Raw genomic sequence first — 20,956 nt, 5'->3', positions numbered from 1 at the left:
AGGACAAGTAGCAAAATAACACAGATGACACAACTGCATCTGTGCCCTCAAGTTAAGTAAACCTCAGTGGGATCAAGATTACCTGTTCATCGTAGTATTTTGTGTCTATTGGTATGGAACAGCACAGCACAACAAAAAGGTGCAATACCACAAGAAGCCAGGATGGGGCTACTCTTTATTGTGAAGCCAGAGATGCCTCGGAATTTCTTTCCGTGTGACACAGTTTTGTCCCACTCGGCTTTCTGTAGTATTGATGTGGCTCAGAGTTCCACGTCATTGGTAAGAAGAAGCAGAGGAGACGCAGCAGACAGAAAAAGGCTGAAAAGGTACGAGTACGTGCGAAAAGGAGCGTTGAAGCGACACGTTAAAGGTAACAGAGCCAAATCCATGTAGTAATATCAAATACATATATCTAATTATAGCTAACTAAGTACCAGATGTCAATTTATTCTACAAAATAGCTAGACCGCTAGCCTTAGCGTACAAAAGGACCTTGCTAACTTGATTTGGTCGCACCGGCTAAAACGAAGTAACAATATATAGCTAGTCGAAACGGCTAGCTAAGAAATGTTGCATTTAGCCAAGAGGCCTTATTGAAGATACTGCTTCATTAACTTGCATGTCAGCTTCGTTGCAAAATAACGTCAGTTTCGGTGTATTAGCTTGTCTGCTGAAAGTTGGTAGCTAGCTAGCCAAGCTAGCCAAGTTCACTTCCTGAATCGAAGCCTTAAGGCCGATTATAATGAAATTGCTCGAAGATGTATTGTATATCCAGTAAATGTTGTCTTCCCGAAATGTTGGTGTAAATTAACTTCGTAAGAAATGCGTGAACTCACTGGTTCTGTAAGGATAATTATATGTGCAAGCACTGCATACGTGTTACTTGTGAAATAGCCAACAGGCGAGTCCGCATCATTTTACTCGTGCGTATTTTCCATTTATTGCCAGGTAGCATTGATTCCGCACCTTTTCGTGTTTCTAGTTAATTAAGTCACTAGTTAACTGACTGCTACGTTTGAAGGGACACCGCTTAATGTCATCAGCATAATAGCAGGTTACGTGGACAGTCCACTGACACAAAATAAACGCGATTTAGCTAATGTAACAGGAGAACCAAGGAGGGGCAAGCTCTGAGCCTTGCGGTACTTCTAACAGCATGAGAAGTGGGGAGAACGAGCGAGCACCTCCTTAAATGACTTGAGTGATCTGACAGGCAAACTAGCTCATGTCATCAAGACTGCATTACGCTGTTGAAAAACTTTTTAGACACGGGCATCTGAAGTTGACAGAACTGAGTTCAGGGAGTTGTGTCTTTAGGATTGAGTTCCCCCGCATTATGAAAGCCTGAGTTTCACGATCAAATAAATCATTGTTAAATCATCACTTGCAACTGTCTTCTTGTGGGTATAAGGGAGCTTATGTAAAAATCCAGGAGTCTTGGGATGCCTACACTTGTCAGGGAGGGAGCTAACTGGACAATGAGACTGGCAACAACAAATGTCCTGGCCTTGTTCAAATCCTGACCTTGGTACTCTGAATAACAGGTTTTGGTTATATCTCAGCTGAGCAGGAAGAAATGTCATCAGCTTTGCCGCCTTCAGCGTCCTGCATTTAAATAAAATGCTCAAAAGATTAGAGGTTACCACTGCAGTCGAGCTAATCATGAAGTGAATTACCGTACCACCCTTCTTGTTTTGTGACAGTAAGTTGACCCTTGAATTGAAGGCAAAACTATAACCACCCACTTGTAGCACGATGTGCTACTGTACCTCTGTATTGTGTTAGCTAACCAAGTGCAATGCAAATGATACTGAAGTGTATATACATTTTTTTTTTTTTTTTGTTACTTTCAGGGAGTGGCCAAACGAACACTGACCCACACACCCTAAGGAAGGACTGAAGCCACCGGCACCATGACCGCTGCCGAGAACGTGTGTTACACCCTCATAAACGTCCCCACCGACTCAGAACCTCCCACTGAGATCAGCCTCAAAGCAGATTTGGGTAAATCACTATTTCTATCTTACTCTTTCTGGTAAATAAATTAATTAAAAAACCACATGTTTGCTGGGAAAAAGCCAAATTGAATCAACAACCTGCCACAGGTTCATTCTTTTATCTGTTGAGGAGCCTGCTCTTTATTATCCAGAGGAAAAATATTATTTTGTAGATTTTTTTTTTTGTTTTTTGTTTTTTTCTGTGGTGTTATGACATAAGTGTACTAATGTCAGTATGTATGAACACGTGGAAGTCCCCCCCCCCAGTTTTCAGCAGCACTGTGCCCTTCATTATTACAAGTGATCCTGCTTCTCTCTCATGCAGAAAAGGGGGAGATCAAGGCAAAGACCGAGGCGCTGAAGAAGGTGATCATCATGATCCTGAACGGGGAGAAGCTTCCGGGTCTTCTGATGACCATCATCCGCTTCGTCCTGCCGCTGCAGGACCACACCATAAAGAAGCTGCTGCTGGTGTTCTGGGAGATCGTGCCCAAGACCACCCCCGACGGCAAGCTGCTGCAGGAGATGATCCTGGTGTGCGATGCCTACAGGAAGGTAACCTTGGGTGCTAATTTATGTGCTTTGCTTGGTGCCTTAGTCTGTATAGAAACACTTTCTTAATTGGGAGCTAATTGGGAACAGATCAGTAATGATTTGTCTTTTTCTCTTCAGGACCTGCAGCATCCCAACGAGTTCATCCGCGGCTCGACCCTGCGCTTCCTGTGCAAGCTGAAGGAGGCCGAGCTTCTGGAGCCGCTGATGCCAGCCATCCGAGCCTGCCTGGAGCACAGGCACAGCTATGTGCGCAGGAACGCTGTGCTAGCCATCTACACCATCTACAGGTGTGTGTGTGTGTGTGTGTGCGTGCGAGCGAGCTATGTGCGCAGGAAGGCTGTGCTAGCCATCTACACCATCTACAGGTGTGTGTGTGTGTGTGTGTGTGTGTGTGTGCGTGCGTGCGAGCGAGCTATGTGCGCAGGAAGGCTGTGCTCGCCATCTACACCATCTACAGGTGTGTGTGTGTGTGTGTGTGTGTGTGTGTGTGTGTGTGTGTGTGTGTGTGTGTGTGTGTGTGTGTGTGTGTGTGCGTGCGAGCGAGCTATGTGCGCAGAAACGCTGTTCTGGCCGTCTACACCATCTACAGGTGTGTGTGCGTGTGCGAGAGAGAGCGCTGTGCGTGCGTGCGTGCGAGAGAGAGCGCTGTGTGTGTGTGTGTGCGTGCGTGCGTGCGAGAGAGCGCTGTGTGTGTGTGTGTGTGTATGTGTGTGTGTGTGTGTGTGTGTGAGAGAGAGAGCGGTGTGTGTGTGCACGCGCCATCTACTGGTCTGTCTGTGTGTGTGTGTGTGTGTGTGTGTGTGTCTGTGTCTGTGTCTGTGTCTGTGTCTGTGTCTGTGTCTGTGTCTGTGTCTGTGTCTGTGTCTATGTCTGTGTCTTCATGTTCTAACATTCCTGAACAGGACCGCTGGACTCATAGGTATGTGCATGAAGCAGGGCGGCAGGGATGGTGCAGTGGGTAGCACTGCCGCCTCACAGCAAGGAGGTCCTGGGTTCGAATCCCCGTTGGCCGGGGCCTCTCTGTGCGGAGTTTGCATGTTCTCCCCGTGTCTGCGTGGGTTTCCTCCGGGTACTCCGGTTTCCTCCCACAGTCCAAAGACATGCAGGTTAGGCCGATTGGAGAGTCTAAATTGCCCGTAGGCATGAGTGTGTGAGTGAATGGTGCGTGTGCCCTGCGATGGACTGGCGACCTGTCCAGGGTGTATTCCTGCCTTTCGCCCAATGTATGCTGGGATAGGCTCCAGCCCCCCTGCGACCCTGATCAGGATAAGCGGGTTCAGATAATGGATGGATGGATGGATGAAGCAGGGCAGACTGTGTTGTGTGTGATTCTAGGCAGGTACAGGTGGGCCTCTCAACCAGGTTTACGCTTGCGTGTGTATACGTGTGGGTGGGTGGGTGTGTGTGTGTATGTCTGTGTATGTCTGTGTATGTGTATGTGTGTGTGTGTGTGTGTGTGTGTGTGTGTGTGTGTGTATATACCTGTCTGTGCATTGTGTGAGGCTCTGTGATGAGGCCATCAAACGACAGGCTGAATATACTGCAATTAGAAGCATTATTTTCCTTTGAATACTGAAGGAAATAAAATAAATGTCATGCCGTATTAACATTTGGGTACATTATGTTCTGCAGGAATTTTGAAAATCTGATCCCAGACGCTCCAGAGCTAATCCACGATTTCCTGGTGAACGAGAAGGACGCCAGCTGCAAGAGGAACGCGTTCATGATGTTGATACACGCTGACCAGGTAAACCCAGCGGGCGTGCGCTGAGCAGTTTGTGCTGAGCAGTTTGTGTTTGGTGTCAGAATGCTGTGCAGCTCTAAGGGAATGGGCTGTTCACACCTTCGTTTTCCCTCGTCTGTGGTGCAGGACAGAGCGCTGGACTACCTGAGCACCTGCATTGACCAGGTGCACACATTTGGAGACATCCTTCAGCTGGTCATCGTGGAGCTGATCTACAAGGTAGGTGCCAGAGATCTCATTCTCATTCTCATCTCATGGAAATATCACTCAATGCTAAGCAATTTGAGCCATGTAAGGTTTTGCGTTATGCGGGTGAGCTTACTGAGTGGACCTCTCAGTGCACATGCATCCAGTAAGTTCTTGTACTGGGAGTCATATTTCCTTCTGTGTGACATATTCCTGCATAATGAAGGCACTGTTATGGAAATGTGATCACCTCTGCATACACCTGTATAATCAGTGTGCAGAGCAGTGCAGGGCAGAGCTCATTATGAGAGAGGAGACAAACAGTATCATGAAACATTAGCCTGGGTCACATTCTGGCTGCAGGTTTATGTATTATAAATGCTGTGATGGTAATCATTGATTGCTGTAGTTGGGGCCACGCACAGTGCTGTTGTAACTGTATACTGTGCCGTGGTGGTGCTGTGTTCCTGTTACGATGTCTGTGATGTCACTGCTGTGTTCCTGTTACGATGTCTGTGATGTCACTGCTGTGTTCCTGTGGCAGCGTCTGTGATGTCACTGCTGTGTGCGTGTGGCAATGTCTGTGATGTCACTGCTGTGTTCCTGTCACAGCGTCTGTGATGTCACTGTTTCTCTCGCGTAATAGCATCTGTAATGTCACTGCTGTGTTCCTGTGGCAGCGTCTGATGTCACTGCTGTGTTCCTGTGGCAACGTCTGATGTCACTGCTGTGTTCCTGTGACAGCGTCTGATGTCACTGCTGTGTTCCTGTGACAGCGTCTGATGTCACCGCTGTGTTCCTGTGGCAGCGTCTGATGTCACTGCTGTTCCTCTCGTGTGCAGGTGTGCCATGCCAACCCCTCTGAGCGCGCACGCTTCATCCGCTGCATCTACAACCTGCTGCAGTCCTCCAGCCCCGCCGTGAAGTACGAGGCTGCGGGGACGCTAGTCACGCTGTCCAGCGCACCTACCGCCGTCAAGGTACCGCTGCAGACACACACAGTCATATATATATATATATATATATATATATATACACACACACACACACACATACTTGCACATGCACACGTATACACACGCAAACGTAAACCTGGTTGAGAGGCCCACCTGTACCTGCCTAGAATCACACACAACACAGTCTGTCCTGCTTCATGTACATACCTATGAGTCCAGCGGTCCTGTTCAGGAATGTTAGAACATAAAGAAGTTGATGCTGGGAACAGGCCTTTCAGCCCATGTGCTAATTTAATAAAGAGGCTTTAACTCCATTTTAATTGTAAAGCCTTATTATGTCCCGCTATGTGGGAATGCTGGAGGCACAGCGCCTGCTCTGACCTCACTGTTTGTGTGCCGTAGGCTGCTGCTCAGTGCTACATCGACCTGATCATAAAGGAGAGCGACAACAACGTGAAGCTGATCGTCCTGGACCGGCTGATCGAGCTGAAGGAGCAGCCTGCCCACGAGCGCGTGCTGCAGGTACGCTCCCAGCCTTCCCAATAAGCCCCCCTACTGCGCGGGGCTCCGCCAGAACACGGCCTGCTGGGACACGCATGCACGGCTCTCACAGGGGCCCCTGGGCACAGCCTGTCCCGCCCTGTCCTTCAGGGGTCCGTGATGGTGGACCACGTGCCAATTTTACCCGCTGCGGAACACTTCAGCGTTCGGCCGAATTGATGTATTGATTAATGATTAATTCATTGAAATTCATGACGCGTTTATTTAAGCCAATAGGATAAACAGATTTACGTTGCTGAAAAGAGTATTTGAAAATTTGCCATAAGGATCATAAAACTTTGGCACTCTGCTGTTGCTTTCTGGTGCTTTGATGTTGAATACTGACTCTGATACACGCCGGCATGCTTGCTTAAAATGGTGCTCCCCTATCAGCGCTGATATCCCACGGTGCCTTGTGTCCCTCAGGACCTGGTGATGGATATCCTGCGGGTTCTGAGCACGCCCGATCTGGAGGTCCGGAAGAAGACCCTGCAGCTGTCCCTGGACCTGGTCTCATCCCGGAACGTGGAGGAGGTGTGTTTTACGTATCCAGAGTCTGAGGAACCCTACTGTGTATTGCCCTCTTTGGGAAATAGACATATTTCCCTTCTTCAGAATACGTTGGGTTGGGGATCATTATGGGGAGCCTTGGTGGGAGTGTGGGTGCTGTCTCCCTGGCGTTCAGGGCAGTGGTCTAAATGGGGCGGGGCTGTGGGGCGTTCAGGCAGGGCAGTGGTCTAAACGGGGCAGGGCTGTGGGGCGTTCAGGCAGGGCAGTGGTCTAAACGGGGCGGGGCTGTGGGGCGTTCAGGCAGGGCAGTGGTCTAAACGGGGCGGGGCTGTGGGGCGTTCAGGCAGGGCAGTGGTCTAAACGGGGCAGGGCTGTGGGGCGTTCAGGCAGGGCAGTGGTCTAAATGGGGCAGGGCTGTGGGGCGTTCAGGCAGGGCAGTGGTCTAAACGGGGCGGGGCTGTGGGGCGTTCAGGCAGGGCAGTGGTCTAAACGGGGTCTGTCTGTGGGGCAGTGGTCTAAGCGGGGGTCTGGCTGTGGGGCAGTGGTCTAAACGGGGTCTGACTGTGGGGCAGTGGTCTAAACGGGGTCTGGCTGTGGGGCAGTGGTCTAAACGGGGTCTGTCTGTGGGGCAGTGGTCTAAACGGGGCGGGGCTGTGGGGCGTTCAGGCAGGGCAGTGGTCTAAGCGGGGTCTGTCTGTGGGGCGTTCAGGCAGGGCAGTGGTCTAAGCGGGGTCTGACTGTGGGGCAGTGGTCTAAGCGGGGGTCTGTCTGTGGGGCAGTGGTCTAAGCGGGGTCTGGCTGTGGGGCAGGGGTCTGTCTGTGGGGCAGTGGTCTAAACGGGGTCTGTCTGTGGGGCAGTGGTCTAAACGGGGTCTGTCTGTGGGGCAGTGGTCTAAACGGGGTCTGACTGGGCCGTTACAGCTGGTGATCGTGCTGAAGAAGGAGGTGATAAAGACCAACAACGTGACGGAGCACGAGGACACGGACAAGTACAGGCAGCTGCTGGTGCGCACCCTCCACTCCTGCAGCGTCCGCTTCCCCGACATGGCCGCCAACGTCATCCCCGTGGTGAGCTCACTTCCTGCCCGCGCTACGCGTCCCCCGCACGCGCGGGACTGTAGAGAAACCGAAGCCCGCGGCTCCCGGGCGGGCCGTCGCGTGTACGGTAATGACGTGAGGCGGTTGGTGTGTCCGTCAGCTGATGGAGTTCCTGAGCGACACGAACGAGGCGGCGGCGGCTGATGTCCTGGAGTTCGTGCGTGAGGCCATCCAGAGGTTCGACAGCCTGAGGCCGCTCATCATCGAGAAGATGCTGGAGGTCTTCCATGCCATCAAGACCGTCAAGTAAGACGCTACGAAACACTTTGAACAAAATAAATGTCCAGTGTACATAATGTTTTTCTAAAGAGTGATTTAAAGTAAAGAACCCTTTCTGTGCCAGTGCTCACTGTTCACAAATATTTCGCTTTTTTTCTGCTTGAGAGCTACTCTGTGAGCATGGTTGCTGGACAATGGCGCAGTGTATTTCAGTGTTAGGATCTTTGTTTGCTGTGCCAGGATCTACAGGGGTGCGCTTTGGATTCTGGGAGAGTACTGCAGCACCAAGGAGGACATCCAGAGCGTGATGACAGAGGTCCGCAGGTCCCTGGGAGAGGTGAGTTTTTCACTTGCCTGCTTTCACTGATTCTAATGGAACCGGGCGCAGAGGAGCCATGTTCCTCATTGAGTATGTACGAAAACCACACATCTCTTGAGAGCAGGAAATGCCTTTCACATCCAGCTGGTGAAATGGTTGTGCGTTCCTGGTGTAGTCCTCTGACCTCAGAGCTGAAGCACACATCTCCTCCTGGCAGTGACATCACCCAGTGTAAGAGGGTTTTGCTGTAATGCCAGGGCGCTGTCCCTGCTCTGGTGTAATGGCTTTGTTGAATGTGCTGCTCCCAGATCCCCATCGTGGAGAGTGAGATAAAGCGGGAGGCAGGAGAGGTGCGGCCGGAAGAGGAGGTTTCCGTGGCGCCCGCCCAGAAGCTGGTGACGGAGATGGGCACCTACGTCACACAGAGCGCGCTCAGCTCATCCCGGCCCTCCAAGAAAGAAGGGGACAGGTACAGTCACGGCCGCGCCTCTGCTTCAGACCGAGTGCGTGTGTGTGTGTGTGCGCGTGTGCGTGTGTGCGTGCCTGTGTGCGTGCCTGTGTGCGTGCCTGCGTGCGTGCCTGCGTGTGTGCCTGCGTGTGTGCCTGCGTGTGTGCCTGCGTGTGTGCCTGCGTGTGTGCCTGCGTGTGTGCCTGCGTGCGTGCGTGCGTGCGTGTGCGTGCGTGTGCGTGCGTGTGTGCATGCGTGTGTGTGCGTGTGTGCCTGCGTGTGCCTGCGTGTGTGCGCGTGCGCGTGCGTGTGTGCCTGCGTGTGTGTAGGTGCATGAGTTTTATTCCTGAAGTCCTCATTTGAGTATCTGAATGACCCGTTTGTTTTTGGTCTCCTGGCTGGAAGATGTGGGGGTGAAGTGGCAGGGCCTCACTCTCTGTCTCTCTCTCTGTCTCTCTCTGTCTCTCTGTCTCTGCCTCTGTCTCTCTCTGTCTCTCTCTCACAGGCCTCCTCTGCGGGGGTTCCTGATGGACGGTGATTTCTACGTGGCGGCCTCACTGGCCACCACTCTGACCAAAGTGGCGCTGCGCTACATGGCCCTGGTGCCGGACAAGAGGAAACAGAACGTGAGTTCAGCCCGCTCCCCGGCCTCCTTTCGACCCGTTCCATTGGCTGCTGGCTCGGGGCTAACCCTGTGCCCTCCACCAGTCTTTAGGGGCTAACGCACCCTCCCTGTCCCTCCCCCAGTCTTTAGTGGCTAACATGCCCTCCCAGTCCCTCCCCCAGTCTTTAGTGGCTAACATGCCCTCCCAGTCCCTCCCCCAGTCTTTAGTGGCTAACATGCCCTCCCAGTCCCTCCCCCAGTCTTTAGGGGCTAACACACCCTGCCTGTCCCTCCCCAGTCTTTAGGGGCTAACGCACCCTCCCCCAGTCTTTAGGGGCTAACGCACCCTCCCTGTGCCCTCCCCCAGTCTTTAGGGGCTAACGCACCCTGCCTATCCCTCCCCCAGTCTTTAGGGGCTAACGCACCCTCCCTGTGCCCTCCCCCAGTCTTTAGGGGCTAACGCACCCTCCCCCAGTCTTTAGGGGCTAACGCACCCTCCCTGTCCCTCCCCCAGTCCTTCGTGGCCGAGTCCATGCTCATCATGGCCACCGTGCTGCACCTGGGCAAGTCGTCGCTGCCCAAGAAGCCCATCACGGACGACGACGTGGACCGCATCTCGCTGTGCCTGAAGGTGCTGTCCGAGTGCTCGCCCCTCATGGACGACATCTTCAACAAGCAGTGCCGCAAGTCCCTGTCCCACCTGCTCAACGTGCGGCTGGAGGAGGAGAAGATCTCGCAGAAGGTCCCCGCTTAACCGCACTCCTGTTCACAATCGCATTCAAAGCCTCAACATTTACTGACCGTTATTGTTTAGCCATTCTTAGCGGGTGCATGTTACTAGTAGTGATTTTTATCCCCGTTCAGCTTTTAAGACATTACGTTACATTACGTTACATTACGTTACATTACATGTACTTGGCAGACATTTTTACCCAAAGTGGTGTACAATATGTGCATGCCAAAGGTCACTGAACAACTACTAAATACATTAGGTAAGGTTCACATAGAGCATCTGTTATCCATAGCCATGGACATCAAGTCTAGTTCACAGGTAAATATAGGCCAAGTTAAGAGTGTGATTCTAAGAGATTCTATGGTGAACTCTATCGGAGTTGATTTGGCACTGAACATTTACGGTCTAGTTTAATCCGGTTCCCTACACAATATGATGTTCAGTGTTAATTCAGCCCTTAGTGTGATTACGCGGGGTCAGTAAAGGGAGAATAACGTTCTGTGTGTTGTTCGTCGCGCAGAAAGAGTCGGAGAAGCGCAACGTGACGGTGCAGGCGGACGACCCCATCTCCTTCATGCAGCTGACCGCCAAGAGCGAGATGGCGTCCAAAGAGGACCTGTTCCAGCTGAGCCTCCTGGCTGCCATGGGCAACACCCAGAGGAAGGAGGCCACTGACCCGCTGGCCTCCAAACTCAACAAGGTACAGCGGGCTGTGCGCTGGCAGAACCCCGCGCGTCTGGGTCTGCAAACGCTGCTATGGTGCTCTTCGCTTACTGCTCCATATGATAATACAGCAAGCATTTCAAGGTTTTCCTGAAAATTCCAGATCATTATTTTATTGGTGATTAGCATTAGTTTATTTATTGTGGTTTAACTACTCTCAAACAGTCTTCAAGTGAAAATTGTTGCTTAATTCTTTCAGTTTTTCAGTTTTTTTTTTTTGTTTACCTCTGTGTGCCATTGGATTGGTGTTTGGTAGTGACATCACAAGCATGAACAGTGTTTGCTTCCGGTTTAAGCTGGCTGTGCCGTCTGGTCGACTGAGTGCAGTGCTCCCAGTCTTGTCCAGTAGATGGCGCCTGTGGTCAGAAGCACATGTGTTGCCTCAGCGTTGGCTTCCAGGTTGTTGACTGCTGGCTTCAGAGGAATTTCGTCAATGCCGTTTGTTAACGGCAAGTGTTCATGATTGTGATTCCTGCGAGATGCTGTCAAAAAGGAAACACTGGCCTCTTTTAATCAGCTGTTTAGCTGTTCTACAGCTGGAGGTCGGCCTGTTGGCTAACACTGAGCGATAAGGGCGTGCTGCGCGGCAGTCTTCCCGCTGGTTCGTGCAGACGGTCATGCTAGCGCTTGCATCGGCCGCCGGGCGTAATTGGCAGACGGGGGCTCACTCCCGCCCCTGTGTCACAGGTGACCCAGCTCACCGGCTTCTCGGACCCCGTCTACGCCGAGGCCTACGTCCACGTCAACCAGTACGACATCGTCCTGGACGTGCTGGTGGTGAACCAGACCAGCGACACCCTGCAGAACTGCACCCTGGAGCTGGCCACCCTGGGTGAGTGTGCCGGGCCCTGGGAGGGCAGACGGAGCTAGCCTAGCCTAGCCTAGCCTAGCCTCGGCTGCCTGTGTGACCTTTCCCTTTTAGCATTTAGCGTGTGGTGTTTTGAGGCACTGATGGTGCCTGGTGTGAATCCCGCAGGTGACCTGAAGCTGGTGGAGAAGCCGTCCCCACTCACGCTGGCCCCCCACGACTTCGCCAACATTAAGGCTAACGTGAAGGTGGCTTCCACAGAGAACGGCATCATATTCGGCAACATCGGTAAGGCAGGCTGTCTTTGTCTTCACTGCCACAAATCGGTGGTTGTGGTCCATAGTTTTAATGTTGATGGGATTTATAATGCTGATCTTGCTGTTGGTGTGTATCTGCTCCTGTGTGTGTGTGTGTCTCTACTCCTATGTGGCGGACTGTAGCGTAGTGGTTAAGGTACATGACTGGGAGACGCAAGGTCGGTGCTTCTAATCCCGGTGTATCCACAATAAGATCCGCACAGCCGTTGGGCCCTTGAGCAAGGCCCTTAACCCGGCATTACTCCAGGGGAGGATTGTCTCCTGCTTAGTCTAATCAACTGTACGTCGCTCTGGATAAGAGTGTCTGCCAAATGCCAATAATTTAATGTGATGTGTGTGTGTGTGTGTGTGTGTGTGTGTGTCTCTCTCAGTGTACGACGTGTCCGGGGCTGCCAGCGACAGGAACTGCGTTGTGCTGAGTGACATTCACATCGACATCATGGACTACATCCAGCCAGCCTCCTGCACCGACGCAGAGTTCCGCCAGATGTGGGCCGAGTTTGAGTGGGAGAATAAGGTGAGGGTCTTTCACTGAGCAGCTGTGCTGACCTCACAGGAAGGCTGGGTCATGTGACCTGTGATGCTCTGTGGCGTTTCTAGGTGACGGTGAACACCAACATCACAGACCTGAACGAGTACCTGCAGCATATCCTCAGCTCCACTAACATGAAGTGCCTGACCCCAGAGAAGGTAATGTGCAGAGGCATTGTGTGTGCTAATCTAACCCAGTCCCAAGCATAACTACTGTAAAATAGTACTGTTTTTTTGTTTTGTTTTTTTGCACCATTCTTTGCTAACGACCGACTAGTATGTGTGAAAATCCCAGGTGAACAGCAGTTTCTGAGATAATCAAACAACCCTGTCTGGCACCAACAATCATTCCAGTCAAAGTCACCTAGATTACATTTCTTCCCCATTTGGTCTGAAAAACAGCTGAACCTCTTGACTACATCTGCATGCGTTTATGCATTTAGCTGCTACCACACGATTGGCTGATTAGATAATTGCTGGTGTACAGGTGTACCTAATAAAGCAGTCACTGAGTGTATGCGATTTGACAACCAATCTTCTTGTAATAAAATCATCAGTTTGTTATATTTAATTTATAGATAAGTGAAATAAGATTTCATCAGTGTGCTGGACTGTGTCAGTGAATGGTAAAGGCTGTCCTGTCATGTGATGGATGTGTCCTGTTCTTCCCAGGCTCTGTCTGGCTTCTGCGGGTTCATGGCGGCTAACCTGTACGCGCGCTCCATCTTCGGCGAGGACGCCCTCGCCAACGTCAGCATCGAGAAGCCCGTCCACCTGGGACCCGACTCGCCCGTCAGCGGCCACATCCGCATCCGGGCCAAGAGCCAGGTGGGCCCTGACCGCTGGGCTCAGATCAGCCTGTTGCACTCACTAGAGGCCAGGATTGGCTCAGGCTGCCCTGCACACTGATCTCAGACCAGTACATTGCACCCGATAGAGGCCAAGATTGGCTCAGGATGCCCTCCCCGCTGATCTCAGACCAGTACATTGCACTCACTAGAGGCCAGGATTGGTGCTGGCTGCCCTGCCCACTGATCTCAGACCAGTACATCTCTGAAAAAGCCTCAACCATTGACCTCCGATCCGATCAGTCCATGATCAAGCAGCGACCCTTTAACCCGTTGAGGTGTAAGATCACATGTATGTGGTTAGAATGTTGTCATCTGAATATTCCAATGCTGATGTAACCGTCACTACTGGTAATTGGAAAGCAATTACAAAAGCAATTAGAACTGCTTAGAATTTTGAATTTTTGAAAATGTTCACGCTGTACAGCGGAATATAGCAGAATATCTCAAGCAATTCTGCAAGAGCCCTTTTCCCCCACACACTCGCACACAACTACCGTTAATAGTGCCCTGCCACTCAGCGGAGGGGCAGTCGTAACGTGGTGGGATTAATTCCCGCTCTAATGCATGATGGAAGTTTATGGATTTTGAAGAATCTGTTCCGGTGCGGTCGGGTAATTCACTCAGCGTGATTGCATTGGCTTTACCCCCGTGACTAATTGGCCTTTAAGGGAATGTATTGATTAAGTGAGTTGCGTGAGGCGGTCGCTGGTACGGGAGCCGGGGGGAAGCATGCGGTGAGAGGGGGGCCGGGCGTACGCGGTGCTGTTCGTGTATGCGCTCCTCTTCAGGGAGACGTATGGGGCTGTTGGCAGCACACACATTAGGCACTCATTGGCATGCTACAGCGATCCTTTGCTTGGCATTGTTTCAGCTGGAGAGAGATAGCCCACAGCCTTCTTCAGATTAGGAGGAGTGTACGTAAATGGAAAGTGAAAGAAAAGTGTTTACCCCTCCTCTCTCTCTCCCTCTCTCCACAGGGCATGGCGTTGAGTCTGGGGGATAAGATCAACCTGTCCCAGAAAAAGAGCAATGCGTAGGCCTGTCAATCAAGAGGAAGGGCGGGGCCTGGACCCACTGCAGCTCATCTCTCCACACTTTTATACTGCACACCTCTGCGACAAGTCACAGAATGCGAAGAGCCTGTGTGTGAGTGTGAGTGTGAGTGTGAGTGTGAGTGTGAGTGTGAGTGTGAGTGTGAGTGTGAGTGTGAGTGTGAGTGTGAGTGTGAGTGTGAGTGTGTATGGGTGTGTGTGCGCGCGCATGTGTGGGCACGTGTGCGTGTGTCTATGCCTCTGTCTGTTTAGGTGTTGAGGGGTGAATTCCACACCTCCAGATGTCTCCTGTGTCAGCTTCTCTCATACTGTCAGCAAATAGTTTCTGCTTCTGCTGTACTCTCCACCCCTCTCTCTGGTTAAGTTACACTAAATGTTGCATACAATAAATGCATTACCTTTAAATGGTCTGCTGTTGTGTTGCTTTGTGGAGTGGTGTGGAGAATGCATGCATACAGAGAGAATGGGAGAGAGGTGGAGCACACATAAATTAGTGGAGAGTAAGCTCACAGAGGTGTGGAGAGTACACAGAGAGGGGTGGACAGTACATACTCGCACAGAGGTGTGGAGAGTATGCACTCACACAGAGGTGTGGAGAGTACACACTCACAGAGAGGGGTGGAGAGTACACACTCACAGAGAGGGGTGGAGAGTACACACTCACAGAGAGAGGGGTGGAGAGTACGCACTCACAGAGAGGGGTGGAGAGTACACACTCACAGAGAGAGGAGTGGAGAGTACACAGAGAGAGGGGTGGAGAGTACACACTCACAGAGAGAGGGGTGGGGAGTACGCACTCAGAGAGAGGGGTGGAGAGTACGCACTCACAGAGAGAGGGGTGGGGAGTATGCACTCACAGAGAGAGGGGTGGGGAGTATGCACTCACAGAGAGAGGGGTGGAGAGTACGCACTCACAGAGAGAGGGGTAGAGAGTACGCACTCACAGAGAGAGGGGTGGAGAGTACACACTCACAGAGAGAGGTATGGAGAGTATATACTCAGAGAGAGCGGTGGAGAGTACGCACTCACAAAGAGGGGTGGAGAGTACGCACTCACAGAGAGGGGTGGAGAGTACGCAGTCAGAGAGGGGTGGAGAGTACACACTCAGAGAGAGAGGGATGGAGAGTATATACTCAGAGAGGGGTGGAGAGTACGCACTCACAGAGAGGGGTGGACAGTATATACTCAGAAAGAGCGGTGGAGAGTACACACTCACAGAGAGGGGTGGACAGTATATACTCACAGAGAGAGGGGTGGACAGTATATACTCAGAAAGAGAGTGGTGGAGAGTACACACTCACAGAGGGGTGGACAGTATATACTCAGAAAGAGAGTGGTGGAGAGTACACACTCACAGAGAGGGGTGGACAGTATATACTCACAGAGAGAGGGGTGGAGAGTACGCACTCACAGAGAGAGGGGTGGAGAGTACGCACTCACAGAGAGAGGGGTGGAGAGTACGCACTCACAGAGAGAGGGGTGGAGAGTACACACTCACAGAGAGAGGAGTGGAGAGTACACAGAGAGAGGGGTGGAGAGTACACACTCACAGAGAGAGGGGTGGAGTGTACGCACTCACAGAGAGAGGGGTGGAGAGTACGCACTCACAGAGAGAGGGGTGGGGAGTACGCACTCACAGAGAGAGGGGTGGGGAGTATGCACTCACAGAGAGAGGGGTGGAGAGTACGCACTCACAGAGAGAGGGGTAGAGAGTACACACTCACAGAGAGAGGGGTGGAGAGTACACACTCACAGAGAGAGGGGTGGACAGTATATACTCAGAGAGAGGGGGGTGGGAAGTATGTATGCCTGGGCTGGAGACTGCTCACAGGTCAGGTTTGTTTTGTCCTGGGTTTGAGGTCATAGGGAGTGTGTGTGGGCAGTGAGATACAATCCCCTCCACGTTTCCGAGCAGCGCCCAGCACTGGGCCTGCAGCCGCTGGGAGAGGCACCCCTGCCCCCTGGAAGTCCAGGAATTTGGAGAATTTCTTTTCTTTCGTCACATGCTTTTCAGATGACTGGTATGAGGAGAGATGTATTTGAAGTGTGTGTGTGTGTGTGTGTGTGTGTGTGGTGGGGGTGGTGGGTGTGGTTGGGGCTTTCAGCCACATTCAGTCATGTTCTCCAGTTCAGTGAGTTCAACCCGAACCCCCCCCCCATATACACAAGGCTATTTTTAGGCTAAACAATCTGGGAGGCTTTAGTTCCTGATTATAACGAGCGATCTGTGTGTATGACACACACACAGATGAGCACGTAGAGGGGACACTGCATTAGGGATTAAAAACAGGTCCGGCGTCCTGCTGCGTGAGTGATTTCATAGTGGCAAACCTGCTGATACAGCGCATGGTATAGCCCTCCCCCTCAAATTCCAGTACAGACGCAGTGAGGGAGAGAAAGCCTTTGTTTCCACACTTTCTCATTCTCCTGCTTCCATCCCCACAAAACAAGGGCACTGCCATGTTTCTAATGGCTATTTGGTAACACAGTAATTAGTCGTAATTAATAGCTCCCGTTATTTGCCTCTGTGCCAGCAGCACACTGCACTGTAAGTACACTGCCCATGCTTTCTCTTCGTGCTCATTACACAGCTTCCCATTCAGAGAGAGATTATCTCACATTCCACTCCCCTGTTAGTGTGCACTAACAGATTACCTCACATTCTACTAACACGCCACTTTTGCATTTGGGAGAAAATTTGCGCAAACAGGGAAAGGAAAAATATGAACAGAAATTATACTACTTTTCCCCTAATTGCAGGAGTTGGCCTGGGAACGGACTGTGTCCCTTCAGATATAGAATTGAGCAGTGCCTCTATATTCCCAGCTGAAAGAGTGAATGAAACACTTAGTCGCCACACAATTAAAGAGCCACTCCAAAACACACACGCACCTGCACACACACACACACACACACACACACATGCAGGTCTAGTCATTTGAGTGTTTATTTATGAGCTTCATTCATGGTTCTGCTGCCTTTTCCCAGCACGTAAAACTGGAGCCCTCTGTTACTGACATGTTTTAGCTATATAAATCTGTGCAATCCAATCTCACCACTTCCCCATCTGAGCACTTTGCTCTACAGGAAGCTGAAGATTGGTTTTCATGTGAATTTGCCTGTGCATACCGACCAATAAATGTAGCTTCTGTTTCGTGTCGGGAAATGTGTATTGTTTGGGGGTGGGGGTGGGGGGGATTGGGTTGGCGGCATAAAAACTGAAAATTGTTCATATACGCACGTTCCATATTAAAACAGCCGGGGAATGAGAAATTTGTAATCCATTGGAAATCATTACTCTATTTTAATATTCCATGACACACATTTCGTTTTTCTATCTCCTTTCAATTTCCCTGCATAAGATAAACCTCCTAATGGATCTGATCACTGCATATGAAACACTCTTTCCTTTACCTGGACATTCATAGCACCAATTTCAATTTGATTCAAAGAGTGAATTTACATGCTGAGTTTTATATTAGACCTGTACATGTTTTTAAAGATTACATTATTGCGGTGAAATAGCGATTGATTTTCAAAAATAAAAAATAAAGGGAAACTATAATCACACAGCAAGTTATCCAGGTGTCCAGGGCATATTTAGAAGAAAAAGCTATCACCATTGCATTTTATAGCCTTTACATTCAGCCTCTCTTCACTGGTTTGTATCAAGACAGAAGTGCGCATATATAAATCTGTGGCTGTTTCAGCATTAGCACCCATAAAGGCGTTTGGCTGGCATACATGCAGCTACGCACGGTTTATACATACAGCTGGCACAGGCAGACTGCTGCACACTGAAGGCCCTGGATGGACTGAGACCCTCTCACACAATGTGATAAACTGTGCATCAATCCACACACAAATTGTTATCCCCAGAGGCCACTCATAGACCCAGAAAATGTGAGTATCATTATCCTCCTAAAACACTCTTTCAAGCAGGAAACTTGCCGAAGTCAGAACTCAATGTTGACATCATCCCATGGCTTTAACATTGTCATTTATTGGGGGAGTAATCTCTTTAAGACTCTTTAAAACATCTGAAATAAAAACATTATCAAATTATTGATGAGTTCCCCTTTATCTGTGGAAGTGAATTTCTGACATTGTCTGTGCCATTCTCCTCATTCCCTGTGGCAGACTGCGTTTGGAAAGGTAACAAGGGACTCAGGAGTTCACCAGAATTCCTGAAATTCCTGAGGAGCAATTCAGTGGTGTGGGAGTCAATCAGAATCTGTTCTTTCAGCAAAGCAAAAGAACAAGGTCTCTCTGCCTCTGAACAGAGCAGCATCATTAAAACACAATGGCAAGGCACAGACGTCAAATAAACCAGTTGACTGAAAAACAGAAGTCTCTGTGTATATTCTCCAGGGGTCAAAGGTCAGCATCACACAAATGATGGTGTTAAACAGATGCAGACGAGGAGACTTCTGTGATTACATGCTAAAATCGTTTTACCTATGCAATATTTATTTGCTTGACATGCAGCTATCCGGAACAACATACACAACTTTAAAAAAGGACCATAAATTTTTATGGGTGGAAATTTAACTGAAACAATTCAGGTTAAGTGCCTTGCTCAGGGGTCAGCGACAGTACTGCTGAAGAGCCACAGGGATGTGCAGGTTTGTGTTGTTACTCAGCTTTACAACCTCCCCATAGACCTTGTGTTGTCATGGCTACCAGAGGCGTAATGTCATGCAGAGATGTGTGCCTGTGTGTGTGTGTGTGTGTGTGTGTGTGTGCATACATGCATCTGTAACTATGCAAAAAATGATAAATGCAGGGCAGCTTAACTCCTTGTAAGATACAGGTAGCCACAAAGTTGTCTCCTGGCTTTTAAATCTGCATTCGTGGTTCTAGTATTACTAACAGACAGTATTATCAAAAGATATGGCACACAGCAGAAAATGGCATTACCAACAAAGTCATTTCTCATTGTCTCAGCTACTAAATATGCTCAAAAACAGGACAATCAGGATATCAGAAATTGTAAGCGGACAAATAAACTCAGAGGTTTTACCACCGTCCCACATCATGCAAGTGTTCTCCTTTTCCCTCTGCAGGCATCTCCCCTCCACCTCGTGCTCCAGGTCAGGTCACGCTTTCATACGCTTGGAAAGGGATTAAATAAAACACAAAGGTGTCTTTGACATGTAAAACTCTGTCCATCACGCTCACAAATTTATTTACCAATTAATTACGGTTACCTCACCACACCCAGGTCTAGTCTGTAATTTGGGTAAATATGGCTGCAAGTTTCTCCGTTCTGCACTTGCTATGCTTCCCTTCACACACAGGATGGTCATTAAAGGCGGTGAGAACTCTACTATTGATTACTGCTAGAAATACAGTAGGTAGTGACAATGTTGCTGATTCCAGTTAGTATCCACATGACAATGAGCTTATTTATGCATGTGACTCAGCGACAGCCGCTCCCTCATGGTGGTTGTTGAGTGGTGAGGGAATGTACAAATAACAGAGAGGAACTTCCCGTTCAGAAAATTACTTGCATATTAACAAGCTTAGCAGCACATACATGAATCTGGGTCCCTGGCTGCTATGTGGAATTAACAAGCATTGCAACATGCGGCTATGAATGTTGACATTGTCCGCCGTGAACAACATTGCTCACATGTGAGAGTGAGTTTGTTTTCTCATTCATGTGAGTGACAGTCAAGCTCCACTCGCAGACGTGTGTGTGAAAAGGCACATTAGAGTGTTGGGCATGGCTAATTATTATGGTTGCCGAGCCACAAGGTGTATATATGAAGAGGCCCAGAGTGTTTCTGTCAGAAATGTGTTGCAGATTTTGTGATGTAAATAAAATTCAGCAGACAACAGGACGCAGGGTTGGGATTTCAACCTGCAAGCTAAAACTTTTCATCCCAATTATACAACTACATTGCTCTGCCCTCTAGATGTGTTTGTACATTTTATTTACATTTTATTTGTAAAATAATATATGAATACAATGTACATTGTGCTTAAAGAAGGCGCTTAGCATCTATAGCAGCTTTTATCTGTGCCCTGTTGTTGTTTCTCAGAGTCATTTCTATCTGTAAATAATGTATTCCAAACACTTATCTTCCTGACCAAGAGTGGAAATGCCATTATGTGACCATCAGTGATTCTAAATAAAGTATTTAAGCCACAAAAAGGTTTTCTTTATATGGATATTTTTTTGATTTTATGTTTTTCAAAAACATGTTCAGGCTGATTATGAAACATTCAACAATAAGATACAATAGACTGCTCAATTATGTAGATATGAACCAACACATATGTTGTAATGATTATTATTAGTTTGACACAAATGCTAATTACTTCTTTTTTTAATGTTAATATTACATGTATTGCATTTTGTATGTATTACGCCAAAGAAGAAGTTGTCGCAAGATATTGCATTATTCATCAAACCGTGTTCATAAATGAAGCGTTTCCATAATTTCTGCCATATGCTGTTTATGTGTGCAAAGTAAATGGCTTCTTAAAGTAAACATTATGCATTACTCTGTCTAGTGAGATGTATTCCGGCACTGTGCAGAAACAGACCTGGACATGGTAACACTCATTGATAAATATCAGTCATAGTTTTTCCTTTCAATGGTTGAATACCCTGTTGTGGGTACTCCTGGACATGGCTGCCAGGTCAGACTGTCTGCGGGTCGCACTGGACAGGTGTCGTAACTCTGGGTGGAGAGCGTGAACCCATCGCAGCGCCCCCTCCCCTATGGACAGACAGCGCTCTGAAACGCTACACCC

The 20,956-nt window shown here is 49.5% G+C and overlaps 1 protein-coding gene across 2 annotated transcripts; it reads left to right on the top strand.

Moving 5' to 3' along the window:
• Positions 1–218: 218 nt before the first annotated feature.
• On the top strand, positions 219–14,596 carry copb1 (COPI coat complex subunit beta 1). Of its 2 annotated transcripts, none has more exons than XM_061246483.1 (22): positions 219–326; positions 1,854–2,004; positions 2,323–2,552; positions 2,670–2,839; positions 4,185–4,299; positions 4,423–4,515; positions 5,325–5,462; positions 5,841–5,960; positions 6,405–6,512; positions 7,410–7,556; positions 7,687–7,832; positions 8,046–8,142; positions 8,433–8,593; positions 9,078–9,198; positions 9,691–9,918; positions 10,430–10,609; positions 11,320–11,464; positions 11,609–11,728; positions 12,129–12,274; positions 12,358–12,447; positions 12,961–13,116; positions 14,117–14,596. In XM_061246483.1, exons 2-22 carry the CDS (start codon positions 1,914–1,916, stop codon positions 14,174–14,176), a joined length of 2,862 nt encoding a protein of 953 aa, XP_061102467.1. In that variant the 5' UTR covers positions 219–326; positions 1,854–1,913; the 3' UTR covers positions 14,177–14,596. The 2 variants fall into 2 exon arrangements, with proteins under 2 accessions (XP_061102467.1, XP_061102466.1); XM_061246482.1 differs by having other exon boundaries at positions 225–370.
• The last annotated feature ends 6,360 nt before the right edge of the window (positions 14,597–20,956 follow it).

This window comes from Conger conger, chromosome 6, assembly GCF_963514075.1.
Source record: "Conger conger chromosome 6, fConCon1.1, whole genome shotgun sequence".
Lineage (NCBI taxonomy): Eukaryota > Metazoa > Chordata > Actinopteri > Anguilliformes > Congridae > Conger > Conger conger.
Note: the sequence above shows the minus strand (reverse complement) of the source record. Positions and strands in the feature narration are given on the sequence as shown.

Bases quoted from the DNA above. Each gene is read 5' to 3' on its own strand.
- copb1 (XM_061246483.1), top strand. From the start codon at position 1,914: ATGACCGCTGCCGAGAACGTGTGTTACACCCTCATAAACGTCCCCACC. The intron at 2,005-2,322 runs GTAAATCACTAT...TCTCTCATGCAG, and splicing joins CAGCCTCAAAGCAGATTTGG to AAAAGGGGGAGATCAAGGCA. The intron at 12,275-12,357 runs GTGAGGGTCTTT...TGGCGTTTCTAG, and splicing joins AGTTTGAGTGGGAGAATAAG to GTGACGGTGAACACCAACAT.